Genomic DNA, 13,241 nt, shown 5'->3' with positions numbered 1-13,241 from the left:
TAAGAGGGACAATTTGGTACATTGTACTAGGGAACAAATTCTTAACACATACATGCAATAGTGGCGAGTCTGAGACAGCTTTAACAATACAGTTTCTTAATTTGTGAATTTTTGAGGTTTTTCTTCGGCCAAGTCCTGATACCAATAGCCATTGCAGGAAAATGAATGTAGGTGAGAAGCAGACAAGGGATTTTTGGTAACTTGTGCACAGTAAACTGTACACAGCAAAGTCCCTAGAGCCACCATGACACTCCCAGCATAGCATATGCGTTGTGATACCTTACAATCTGTTCCCAGCCCTTACACAATGGGACTATGGTGTTTCATGTAGAATTGGATGGCCCAGTGTCACTGAGCACTCAACTCAGATTTGGAGTGGGTTTTCCAAGCATGATATGAACACTAAAAGAAAAACAGGGATATCAATGTCAGCATTAAGTGAAAGTATCCTGGCCTTGGAAGTCACATACAGGCCTAAGGTGATATAATGCAACCTAGAACAAGAACTCATCAGCTATAGATACAAATCTTCTAGCTGTGTGTTATAGCTATGTGATGTAGTAGGTTGACTGTCATTACTATAGACCTGTGAATAGTGCTGAACGTAATACCTAATGCAGTTTTTGCAGTTGACAGCTGGCTGTTTAGACTAAGGAAAATACAGATATTTAACCCACTTAAATGTTTTAGCAACTGTTGGTGCTATTTAATAAAAACCTCAGAGCATGCTGCTACAAGTTCACTTCAGTGTAGAGAATTCTTGACACAAAAAGTAGTTCACAGATCTGAAGTCTGGAAACTTGACTTGAGATTTATTAAAGCAATTTTCATTTCATTTTATGTCTGCATGACTCAGCTAAGCTCTTCTCTGGAGCTTTTATATCTTTAGTTTGGGTCTTGGGTCAGTCATGCTGCAAATAATCTCTTTTTATGAGTAGACTTAAGGCATATGTTTGTTTTTCTGTGTATTGATTTAGAAAGAGTTAGTTCCCAACCCAAATCTGAACAAGTGGTTCTTGTAATAGTTGCATCACACTTTTTCTTGTATATGAGAAATTAAATACACATTTTGATAATTCACAATATACAATATACTGCAGAACAAAGTGCTTGCTGCTTGAACATTGTGAGGAAAAATCAATTCTCACCAGATCTCCAAAAAAAAAAAAAAAAAGCGCCCTCCCAAGGTCTCTAGCACCCTAATAGAGCAATTCTGTGCACACTACGAAAAGCAATCCTTCCTGATTCTTGTAGCTTCTGTTCCAGTACTAAAGAATCATTAGTCTCATCTGATGTTTCAAATGCAAGGAGGTTGTTGTGCAGGATTTTGTCTCCTGGGCTTTCTATCTTTTGTGTGAAGACTCATGAGGTGCAGGACTTGGCAGAGTTAAGACACCACACTAGTAATGCATCTCCTACACGTCTGTTCCTCTCTGTGATGTTCACCACGAATGCACCAACATTGCTACCTGTGATAGCGGTTGGTATGTCATGGTGAACAGCACGGGGCACATCCCTCACTCTGCAGCTACAGCTCAGCACTCTACTGAGAACAAGCCACATTTAGGGCTCTGTTGTTCTTCATTTCTCTGAGAAGGTAAAACAGCCTTTCAGTGCAGAAAGGAGTGTTCAAGTCCAGCAGGAGAATTGCATTTTTAATGTGGATGTTGAATTTTGCTGAAGAGGTAGCACCAGCCCGTCTAGCTATTCTATCAGAAATCATCAGGTATGTTGGAGCATTTGAGACAGAACTGTACTGATATAAGTTCATAAAGCTTTTTTAGAAGAGGAAAACTTTTATTTTTTCCAATATAACTAGAGAATTTCAGGTTCAAATATTCCTGGTAGAATATTGCTCCTCCTTGCCCAAAATCCTTGGAAGAAACTAATCCCAAGGTTTTCATTCTTTGTGTGAGATCAGGCTGATATTCACATGTTTAAAGAGGTTGTAAGGATACTTTTGCATGTATTAAAAATGCTTCCAAATGTGTCCTTTATCTGGCACCTCAGAAACCATCCTTTAGGTCCAAGAATTACCAACATTTTAAAAGCTGGGGATCCTTCCATGTATTGTCCTAATTACTCTTTATAATGAAATATTAAGCCCTCCTCAAATCTCTACATATTCTGTGTCAATTGACTATATGTCAACCATCTATATCAGAACTGAACTAAATTAGTAATAAATTAACAGTTCCTCAAGTCATCTCTATTGTTTAGAGTAAGAGAAAGCATTAATATTCCCCAGCAATGTGAAGAAAACTATAAGGCACTGATATTTTTTATAGGCAGTACCTTATTTTTATATGAGCAGTTATTTTTTTTTTAATGAAAAGCCATCCTAGGTGTGGGAAGCCATTGTAGACTACTTTGGGAATGGGAGATGCTAAATAAACTGTTTGTCCACTGTTTTCTGTTTGAGTTTATGCATTTCTCCACATTGATTAAACTCAACTGGATTACACTTGCTCTTAATGCTTCAGACCGAGCAGGGTATGATGAGATTGTCCACACTATTTTTGGCAAGTGTTGCATTTTTTGTACTCATTTTCTGTACCATTTATTCTCTTTGGCAGTCTTTTGACTCTGCCAGTCAGTGATTTTTCCTTTTGCTTAACTGAAGCTGCTATATTCTATCTATATACTTCCTTAAGTCATATCTGCTTCCCCCCACCCAGCATGTCCCCTGAAACTTTGTGATCTTCTGTGCAAATCTTGACAACCCCCCTTTATCTGATTTGCCATTTCTCAACATTATTTTGGATCAACTGCTCCTGTCCAGCATGAAATGGGTTCTGATGATACAAAGACACAGCAGCTTTACTGAATATGCTCATTGCTCGAAATTGCTTGATAACAAATAAATTGCATTTTCTGTTAGGTAGTGTTTTCAGATGTTAAACCTGGGACAGCCATGGGGCAGAAAAGTCCTTCCTGAAGGCACACTGCCTTCTGTTCATCACTAGTGTGAAATATCATCCTTCCTAGGTGCTGATGAACCTGGTTTGCTTTCAGCACAATCTCAGCTTGGGCTGAAGGTTAGTGCTGCAGTTTGGTACTGTATTCCTTACACATAAGAGAAAAAAAAAAAAAACTAAAAACTTTGTTTTCATTTAGAAGATAAAAAATCAGTACTGTGCATAGAAAGATCATTTATGTTTTAGAGTTATAGACGGGAAAAGACAATGAAGTACATTTTATTATATTCTGTGTTTATTTTTACATTGAAAGCTATTGCTGTTTCTTCCTGATGTTTTTGCGGCAATAACAAAGTAAAAATGTTTTATTACACAAGTTATATACTTCTAGCGCAGTGCTTTAAAATGAAAATTACTTGTATGAAAGAGACTTTCAGTCAGTCCATATAGGGAGCTGGAAATTGGTTTGAATGCAAGCAGCTAGTGTCACAGCAATTTGCATGGCAGCAAATTTAATGTATGTCTAAGGCACTGTTTACTTTAGCTATGCTTTCATAAATGGTGGACAAAAGAAATGAAAACTACTATAGTAAATGATGAATAAAATCAAAAGCTAAATGCTCAAGGCCCAGATTTTTAAAATTCTAGAGTCAGCTACCTAACACACTTATGGGTTTTAATGAGTTGTGGCATTTAAATTTCCTTTATAAACAACAGCAACAAAAAGCCCTAAGCTGGTCTTTTTTTCAGTCTTCAAGTAATAACAATTATCAGTAATAAATTAAGACTCCTATTGACATCAGCGGCAGAAAAGAGTGCGAAAAAATGTTAAGAATGTAGACAAAAAATGTCTTGTATAATTATTCCATTTTTAGAAAATTGCATTGTAAAAAGTAGGTTAAGCTTTTCAATACTAATAGCTAATACAACATCCATCATAAAGCTACCTTCATCTGAAGTCATCAGACGAGGCAATTTACTGTCCCTGTTCAGTGAGGAGAGGAAGCCAGTTGCTATTAAATGTCTGAGGTGAATTTGTTTCTCTTTACTCATAAAGTGTAGCTCTCTCTCAGACAGTTGAAAAGGTGATTAATATTATAGCCCTCATGTGTTTAATTGTTTCTGTATGCCCTGGAATTTAAAGAGAATTTAGGATGTGTTTGGCAGTAGCTTTCCCTCTATAATCAGGTTGCTATGGTAAACCTATTATTCCAGACAAAGAAAGGGTATGTTTAGTGAAGTGCTGATCCTTCTTCAGTATAATGTGAGCTTCAAATTACTTTTGAACGACTGAATTTGTATGGTAAGTATTTTGACACAATAACTAAGAGAATAAGGTTGCAGAATAAGGTGTGGCTTCTGTTATTTCAGTAGCAGACACATTTGACAAGGTAGTAGTATGGCTGAAGCAAACTCGCTCTTCAAACATCTTCTGCTTTTCCCAGGGAAGAAACCTGAAATTTATTGTTACAGAACGATATTAATTTTTTGTGTTTATCTATATGGGGATAAACTCAGCCTTTGAATTTTACATTTGCTGCTTCTCATTTAGTTAGCTGTTCAGAAGCAAAATGGATTTAAATCCTCTGTTGAATTACCTCCAGAGTGTGCCCACCTTACATGATCTAACCAAAACCTCAGTACTTTTGAAGGAAAACATGCTTTTTAAGTCAGTACGAAGTTGCAGTTATTTACTGCCACCACTAAATTCCCTTCTCACGTTCCTCGTGCTGGCTTTGTCATATTTGGAAAAGGAATGGTGAAGAAATAATTTGAGTACCACTTTGAGCATTGTACTAAGCTACTATGACTGTATCTATGAGTATTTCAGAGTGGAGAAATAGCTCGGGGAAATTCTTTTCCAGAGCACTAGCTGACTGAGGTTTCTGTCCATTTTCAAGAAACAACCAGCTCTGCTGAGATCCACAGCCAGATGATCTAAATCATACCTTAAACTCTGTGGGAAGCTAGCCAAAGGAAAATATGAGGCACAAGTACCAACAAGGAACTTGGCCTGTTTGAATGTTGGTGTTTTATTCATTAGCTAAGACGAGATAAGTGAGGAAGTAAATCCCTTTCAATTTTGAAAAAGCAAACTGAGCTTGTATCTCATACATGACAAAAATGTGCCCTATCTGCCTGGAGATGGGATATTCCTCAGGTTTTCCCCAGTGAAACTGTTGCACATGAACAAAAACAAATAAATATTAATTGCAGCAGGGACTGAGAGGAACCTGATCCCATTCCAGTGCAAGTGCCCAAACACTGGTCTCTCAAGTCATTCTCACTTATTAAATTACATATTACAAAAGGTAATGCTTAATTACAGAACATGCAGGAACCTCATTATAGAACCTTCCTTTGCTCATCCCTCTGGAGGATTTTCCATCTCTGCTGACTCTTCTCTTCAAAACAACTTGCTTAAACTGATTTTATTGTCCTTCAGGCATCCTCCTTGTACCATTAGCTGGCCAGGTTGCCACTGCTCAAGACGGTTCTTTTGTTTATTTTTATAGTCTTCACAACAGATGGGTCCTGTTCACCAGGTACCTATCTGCCTAGGGGCGGCTGACTATGCTTTGGGACACTTGGTGATGTAACATTTTTGTAGAAGCCAAGATGTCTAAGATGGATGGATAGAAAGAGACTGAGATCCCCAAACAGCGACAAGTTGGACACATTAAAAGTCTCTGTACATGTTTAAGTATTAAGGAGCCATTTTGTACCAGTTACTAATGTAGCTTTCCTTAGCAAATAATTATAGCTTAGGGAATGCATGCAAATAATATCAATCGTTCTTTATACAATTCTATTTTAAATGTTGACATGATTACCAAATACCAGTGTATTTCATGATATGGTAGGTGAACTTATGAACTTCCTATAATGTTTCTTTCTGGAACTAGTATCTTCAAACAATTGCCAATGCAACGTCGTTTTAGAGTAATGTTTATTATAAAGGTATCATGAAGCATTTGCTATTAATTCAATCAGCATGTCTTTTTTTTTTTTTTTAAGATTACAGCACTTTAGATAATCATAAAGCATCTTTCTAGACTGGATCCTGGCACATACAATTTCAGCTTGAAAATGCAATGAACATTAATGCTTGGAAAGATGAAGAGCAAGGCAGCTATAAAATAAACTTGAAATTTTGTCCAGAATTGATATGATCCATCCAACTCCAGTTTAATTAGACTGATTTTGTTGAAAAAGAATTGTAACAAAGTTAATTTACAAGCTGACAAAATATGGAGTAACAATGATCTGGTGGTATGTTGACCTAAAAGGTTTTATTGTCACAAAGCCTACAGTTAGAAAAGCCCCATTACGGTTCCACTTAACAGTCCTTTCTCATTGTGCAAAATATTACAGCAAATCCTAAAAAAAAAAAATAATACACATGTCGAACTATTTGGGTGCATAATGAAAGGCTGTGCTTAGAGGGCTTTTTGCTTGGGAGCAATACTTGCTCCTACTGTATCTTTGGGTTCTGCAGTCAATGGTGTCCCAGACCTGAGCTGAGTCACATTGATGCTATGATTAGTTCCAGAGAAAAAGCCTTTCCAGAGAAAAGTACCCAATGCACATCTCTGGTGGTCCTTTTTTTGCATGTGTTATCTCTTCTCAAGCCTATCAAATTTGCTATTTTGGTCCCTGGCTTGTGTCATATTTTGTGCATTCTTACAGTAGCATCACGTTAAAAGAATTTACAAATATGCAGTCAAACTTAGAAGTTAGGAAAGAAAAAAAACAATATTACCTTGACTTGAGTCTTCCTTGTATTTGTGTAATTTAAGACTGTCCTTAATTTTATTTATATATTTATTTTTATATCTAACCATTTAACTCTGACTGCTCTGAGAGCTTCGGAGAAAAAAATCTGTGGGTCTTGCTGAATCTGTTCCCCCTTTAAGCTCTGTGGATTTCTCCTGTGAACAGGTTGATGGAAGGGGGAACTATGACAGAGGTTGTGCTTTCTACTTCTATTTCATCAGGTCTGGAAAAGAAAAATCATAGTGTTTTTTTTTCTTTTTTTTTTTTTTTCTTTTCCAAATGCCTGAGAGAGTATTTAAAGAGTTATGATTCTACATGAATAAAGTAGACTGCATCTGTGTCCTGTGCATAAGTGATTTAATTCTAATCAAATACATTAGGAGTTTCTGAGGTTTGTGCTAAATATTTTAGATCAATTACAGAGGTTAATTATGCAGTTAAACATGTGGCATAGCTCTGTTATGCAAAGTTAAGATATGAAACAGATACAATGTCAATGACTGCTTATTGTTGCTGTTTCCATCGGGATGTGACAGTGATATACTTTGCTTCTGGTTGCCATGGAGGAGGGATAGTGGTTTGGCTTTGTTTGTTTGTTTGTTTTGTTTTAGGGCTTATGTGGATACTTTAATTAATACAGAGTGACTTGTAGTTTGTCTTTGGGAGGTAGACTATAGAATAAGTTTGTTGTCTTATTTCAGTTGTTTCATTGCAGTTGTGACTCATAAACATTTGTTTGTTATTACAGGGAAATGTGAATGTGGCCAATGCACTTGTTTCCCTCCAGGAGACAACAGAGTTCATGGTAAAAACTGCGAATGTGATGATCGGCAGTGTGAAAGTGCAGATGGTGAAGTCTGTGGGGGTATGCATTCACTCAATATAATATAATTAATATAAATCTTGGCAGTTTATAATTTTATTTTTCCCTTGATTTCATAACATAATGGCACTATAAGTTATTGACATCATTGACCAGTTATAATGGATTATAGATTTTTGTAAGAAACAAGCCTTGTGTATATTGAATATTAGTGAATATTTATTTAAAAGCTTCAGAAGTGCTAAGAGTGAAGTAGACTAGATACAACTAATAACATATATGTAAGTGCTGTAGTACAAGTCAGCTTCCATCAGTGTTCTTTAAAGACGAATAAAGATGCTCAAATGGAAACTTGAAAAATTAGGTAATTTTTCTTTTGCACTTAGTATAGTTGATTTATTGAGAATGTTGTATTTAACTTAATAATGACCAGCAATACATTTGAATATTTCATATTCAGTAACAGTGATATTTCTATTTTCTTTAAAAGGAGAATGTATTACAGAAGAATTTAAATGCTTGAGATACATTGCCACTGTACATGTATATGCAGATGGTTTTTTTTAGTGTTAACAGTAAAAACCTCACTTGTTGATTTTTCAGTAATGAATGTCGGTATTAAGCAATATTTCAAGTTATTTTTAGATATGTAAACACATACCTACCATATAGTATTTAAAAACAAATGAGTTGTATTTGTCCTAACTTCTATCTTTCTATATTTTATTGGCTTTCTTTTTGAAATATTCATAATATTAACAAAGTAGTCAGTATGAATCTTGACACATTTAATTATATTTCTTATTTCTATGTAAGAAAAAATCATATTGCTTCATAATCCTTGTGTACATATAAATTCTGACTACAGGGAATATTTCTTCAAGGGCTCTGCCAAGCAGAATGGAAAAATTCTTGTTAAAGTCTCTAACCAGCAGTAATAATAGTTTATAACATTCAATGTAATTCAATAATATGAATGTGTAGAAAAAGAACAATTCGAAATTTAATTTTGTTCAAAGGACATAAAAGCAGATAAAAGCACTGAAAAGCTGGGTCATATTGGTTATAAGTTAAGTAGCTGGAAACCAAAAATTCGTCATCTTCCATGATTAAAAATATCCGTTCCATTTATGTCATTCATAATTTACATTATTCAATAACAATGCTTCTGTGTTAATACTTCTAATTAAATAGCGCATTTTGGAAATTAGAGACAAAAATTCCATTGTTCCTTATTAGCAAGGGCACATTTTAACTTGTATTGTTGGCTACAGGACCTCACATTGAAATGATAATCAGCTCAACACTTGAGCTACTGTCCATTTTTTACTGTGTAGGAGACACTCTAATTCACACTATTACCTGAATAAAGTCTCTACTTTAGTCTAAACAGCGTTGTCTGGTGGCAATGACAGAAAATAATTAATTCATTTACAAAATAATACACTTAAAATTTATTTTCCTAATTTTGAAACAATGAATAGAAAGGAAAACTAGCTCATGAAATTACAAATCAAATGTAGTCTTAAGCTCAACTCCTCCACTTTTATTCAAGCTGATAGTTTAATTAGTAATGATAATCTGCAGTTGAAAAGGAATTATATGGGAAAACACAACTCAAGTGACTGTGTCCTGCTTGAAATTGCAGTGCACAGCCTGCGTTGACAGGACTTCATAAGGCCAAGCCTGTGATTTTGCTTTTCTAGGGAGCTGAGTTTACTCCTTATTCTTTCCCCCCCAAAAAACATAGAATAAGCACCATATCAGGAATCCTATTGTCCCGTGCTCTTTTGTAAGTAAAGGGAGAGAAGTAAGCACAACACAAGGTGATGATTAAATCCACCAAGATTGGAGGTGACCTCTGAAATGCCTCAAGAGAGACCAGAGAATTTTTTCTTACCTGTAGCTGACTGAACAAAATGAGGTGCAGCTGGTCTCTAGAGTTTTAGTCTTCCCAATTAGAAGCCACGCCGCTGCTAATGCTGCCCTCTAAAAATTGTTGGATTTTTGTGGTAGATCTGTTGGGATTGCAGTGGTAAATAACTGGCAGATTATTTTTTTCATATTCCTGACATTTTAATTCCTGCTCTTTCTATTGTATTTTAAAATATCAATTTGTTTTTAGATTATTCTACATTTGATTGTAATTTACTCCTTGAATCATGTTCCTATATCATAATTATGTATGATTATATCTGCTCTCATTTTTTTTTCGGCAGAGAATGTTTTCCCCTCTTTCTCTGTTTCTGTTCTCAGGCCACGCAAGTATTTCTTTGTGCTTGTCTGGCTTTTCCATGTGAAGTGTGCCAAGATTCAAATTAACAAACATAGATGTCTTACTAATCACACAGTTCCCTTCCATATAGCAATTTTCATTCTCCTGGTTGCTGGAGCTCAGTAGTGTGTGTTCTTCATTTACTTTCCCTCCTCTTTTTTTTTTTTTTCTCTTTTCTTCCTTTCCCCTTTTTTTTAACTACTGGCAGATCCAGAGCCCTTATTTTCTTTCATCATCCTGTGTCCATCTGTGCTTCTGATCCACCTGCCCAAGAAGCCACCCCTCTACCCCAATAATCTGTTGCCTTTCCACCTCCTTAAATTTCTAGCACTTGAGGGAGCACCTATTTAGGTGTAAGTACAGGAATGTCTGCATATACATTATCTTCAGAGAGTCCCCATTGATTGCAGATTTCTCTTCAACTCACCGTTTAAGAATTGAAATCCCTCCCCTTCAGATTCATAAGATGAGCTTTTTACTCCTTATTCATTTTCTGTAATTTCAGCTTCCATTCTGTCTTTTCACTGAAATTTCTCTTCCCTCAGTTTCTGATGAGATGTAGGAATGTCTTTCATTGTTATCCTCTTCAGCTCCTCACAGTGTCTGATGTGACCAAGAGCTTCAGCCCTGCCCTTTAGGAATTATCAGATATTTTGCTTGACTATCACTTCCGAAAACATTTCGAATGCTTCTTTAGATATACGGTATTTCTCATCTCCTCACTTTTAGGAGATTCTACCAACTTTAGCCTTGTGTTCTTTCCCATTTTGCAATCTATCTATTTAAAGAACTCCCACTAATTTTGTGTTAATGGCACACACATCTCTCTCTCTTCCTTTTGTATTTGCCAATCTTCCATCTCAGCCTGAACCTCTTAAATCTCTTGCTGAACTGCTTATTCCTTCCTCTTTCCGTCTCCTCTTTACATTATTATTTTTCTACCACTGTCACTACCTAGGCAATTACTGTCAGGCCATAAGGCCTTGGTAGTAACTCTGGCTGCAGGGAATTAGAAGCTGGACTCTGATTGTGCAGAGTCTGACAGTGAGCATTGAGTGCCTGTAAGTACACAGAAAGAGGACCAGTGTTTCAAAATAAAATGCATGCTGAAACGAGAAATGTGAATGACAACCTAAATCATTTGGATAAGAATTGTTACTGGCCTCCTCTGACCAGCAGAGATTGATTAATAGCTTGCTTTCCAGTCCAGCTGTCCATGGTAGAAAGACATGAGGCGAAGGATATGATAAATTAGGGTACAACTGAGTGAGACCTTATTACCATGTTTCTGCATGACTGTAGTGAGTCATTCACTTAAAAATTCAGCTGCCCATCACTGCAGTACCAGGAATAGAGACATTGCTTCTCCACAAAGACAGAAGTTTCACGAGGACTCAGCACAGATTCCACAGCACTCTGATAAAACATACATATTCCCCTTCCTTTGCCCAAGCCTCTGCAGAGACTTAATATTCTATGTCTGGAGCAGGTGTCTCATGCAGCTTTTTTGAGATTGGTATGTTCTACCTATCTAAGGACCTGTTCCCTGGAGTTCAGTTTCTTTCAATGATGTAAGATTTGCCCTTATGTATTGCACTGCTGATCCTCAGAAATATTTTACATCATATTTTCTTTGACTTTGGGCAGTTTCTGATACTTTCATGTGCAAATTAAATGCTTTTGGTGCCAACAGCAGCACATACATAACTGGAGAATCACAGGTATGCCAGCACGAGTTCTTTCGCGGTACAGCTGTGTCACTGATATACACAAGGCTTAATCTTTGCATATCCTGTGTCCTGGCGAGAGATACTTTGCTCACTCCTCTGAGGTTATGGCTGTGATACCAGCTGCAGATGTGTCCTGAGCTTTCAAGACTCATTTGTTCCCCTACTGTGTCCAGTAATGTTTTTCAGTGATATCACTGCTGGCTGCTCCACCTCATTGAGCTGACAGTTCCTCTGCATGTTCTGCTCACTTTCAGGACTGAGGGCAGGCAGGCAGTAAGAATTCAGGACAACAGTAAAGATCAATTTGAAATTGATCTGATAAAGCTCGTAACTCCATTCATTTTGATTTGCTCTTTGGATTGTTATTGGCCTTGCTGTGAGTTCTTGTCATAACAAAGCATCATCTATTGAAGGAATCAAACAGAAGCCCTTCTGGGTCCTCCACATGCTACCAGTAGGTGCAGGATTATGCTGCTTAATAATCCTATGATGAAAACAAGAAAAAAAAATTGGTTGAAGCTCCACACAAGCTTTACTGAGGTGTTTAGCAAAGATTGAAGCTTATAACTCATAGCAGGACCTTTACATGGAGAACAAGTCTTACGAGGAGCGGCTGAGGGAGCTGGGCTTGTTCAGCCTGGAGAAGAGGAGGCTCAGGGGCGACCTTATCGCTCTCTACAGTTACCTTAAAGGAGGCTGTAGCGAGGTGGGGGTTGGTCTGTTCTCCCACGTGTCTGGTGACAGGACGAGAGGGAATGGGCGAAAGTTGCGACAGGGCAGTTTTAGGTTGGATGTTAGGAAGTACTTCTTTACCGAAAGGGTTATTAAGCATTGGAATGGGCTGCCCAGGGAGGTGGTGGAGTCACCATCCCTGGAGGTCTTTAAAAGATGTTTAGATGTAGAGCTTAGCGATATGGTTTAGTGGAGTACTTAGTGTTAGGTCGGAGGTTGGACTCGATGATCTTGAGGTCTCTTCCAACCTAGAAATCTGTGTCTGTGTCTGTGTCTACATAGCTCTAGGGATGCTGCCATACTGTTCTGTGTCACTAGTTCAGTCTGTGTCTTATATACTGGGCCACCAATTACGTAATCAGCTTTGATGAGACCTTTTCATATTCAGTCGTGGAAGTTTGTACTGTCATTCATACTAAGAAACAACTAAACCTCTCATCACCCTGGTAAGTCAAATATTTGACTGGTGGCAATAGAATACCTTGGGAAGTCTAATATGTATGTTTTCAAGTAAGCAAATTGACTTTGATGATTTCTTAACTATTTGTTTTGTCCACTGCACATCAAAATATAATGGTAACATTGTAGAGAATGCAGTTGGGTAATGGAATAACTGGCATGTCACATCCTGTCACATCAAAGAGTAAATGCAGCTATCTTCTTTGTTTGTTTGTTTTTACCAATGTATTTAGGCTCATAAGTTAAGGATTCTGGTTGTAGTTTGGAGCCTTGTAAAAGTGGAGGAGCTGCTCTGTGCTTTGGAGAAAATGCTGAGGTAATAAATATCACTTCACTCAGGTCTGCTTTCACATCTCTTTCTCCTCTAAGATTAGGAAATCAGTGAAGCAAAACTCTACATAAGGCTTTATTGGAGGAGAATTTATACATATATATATTTTAAAAATCCCCAAGTAAATTCATTTTCACCACGCAGACACATTCTCTCATTGTTTTAATTCACTCACACTCACATGCTCACATACTTG

At 37.0% G+C, this 13,241-nt stretch overlaps 1 protein-coding gene across 2 annotated transcripts in view; it reads left to right on the top strand.

Annotated features, from left to right (window-relative positions):
- ITGBL1 (integrin subunit beta like 1) overlaps positions 1 to 13,241 on the top strand; it is a 145,903-nt gene that overhangs the window by 117,772 nt on the left and 14,890 nt on the right. For both annotated transcript variants that reach the window (XM_035557120.1, XM_035557119.1), the window contains one exon: positions 7,444 to 7,560. In XM_035557120.1, the coding sequence (XP_035413013.1) occupies positions 7,444 to 7,560 (117 nt within the window). The remainder of the gene's footprint in view (positions 1 to 7,443; positions 7,561 to 13,241) is intronic.

Source organism: Cygnus atratus, chromosome 1 (genome assembly GCF_013377495.2).
Source record: "Cygnus atratus isolate AKBS03 ecotype Queensland, Australia chromosome 1, CAtr_DNAZoo_HiC_assembly, whole genome shotgun sequence".
Lineage (NCBI taxonomy): Eukaryota > Metazoa > Chordata > Aves > Anseriformes > Anatidae > Cygnus > Cygnus atratus.
Note: the sequence above shows the minus strand (reverse complement) of the source record. Positions and strands in the feature narration are given on the sequence as shown.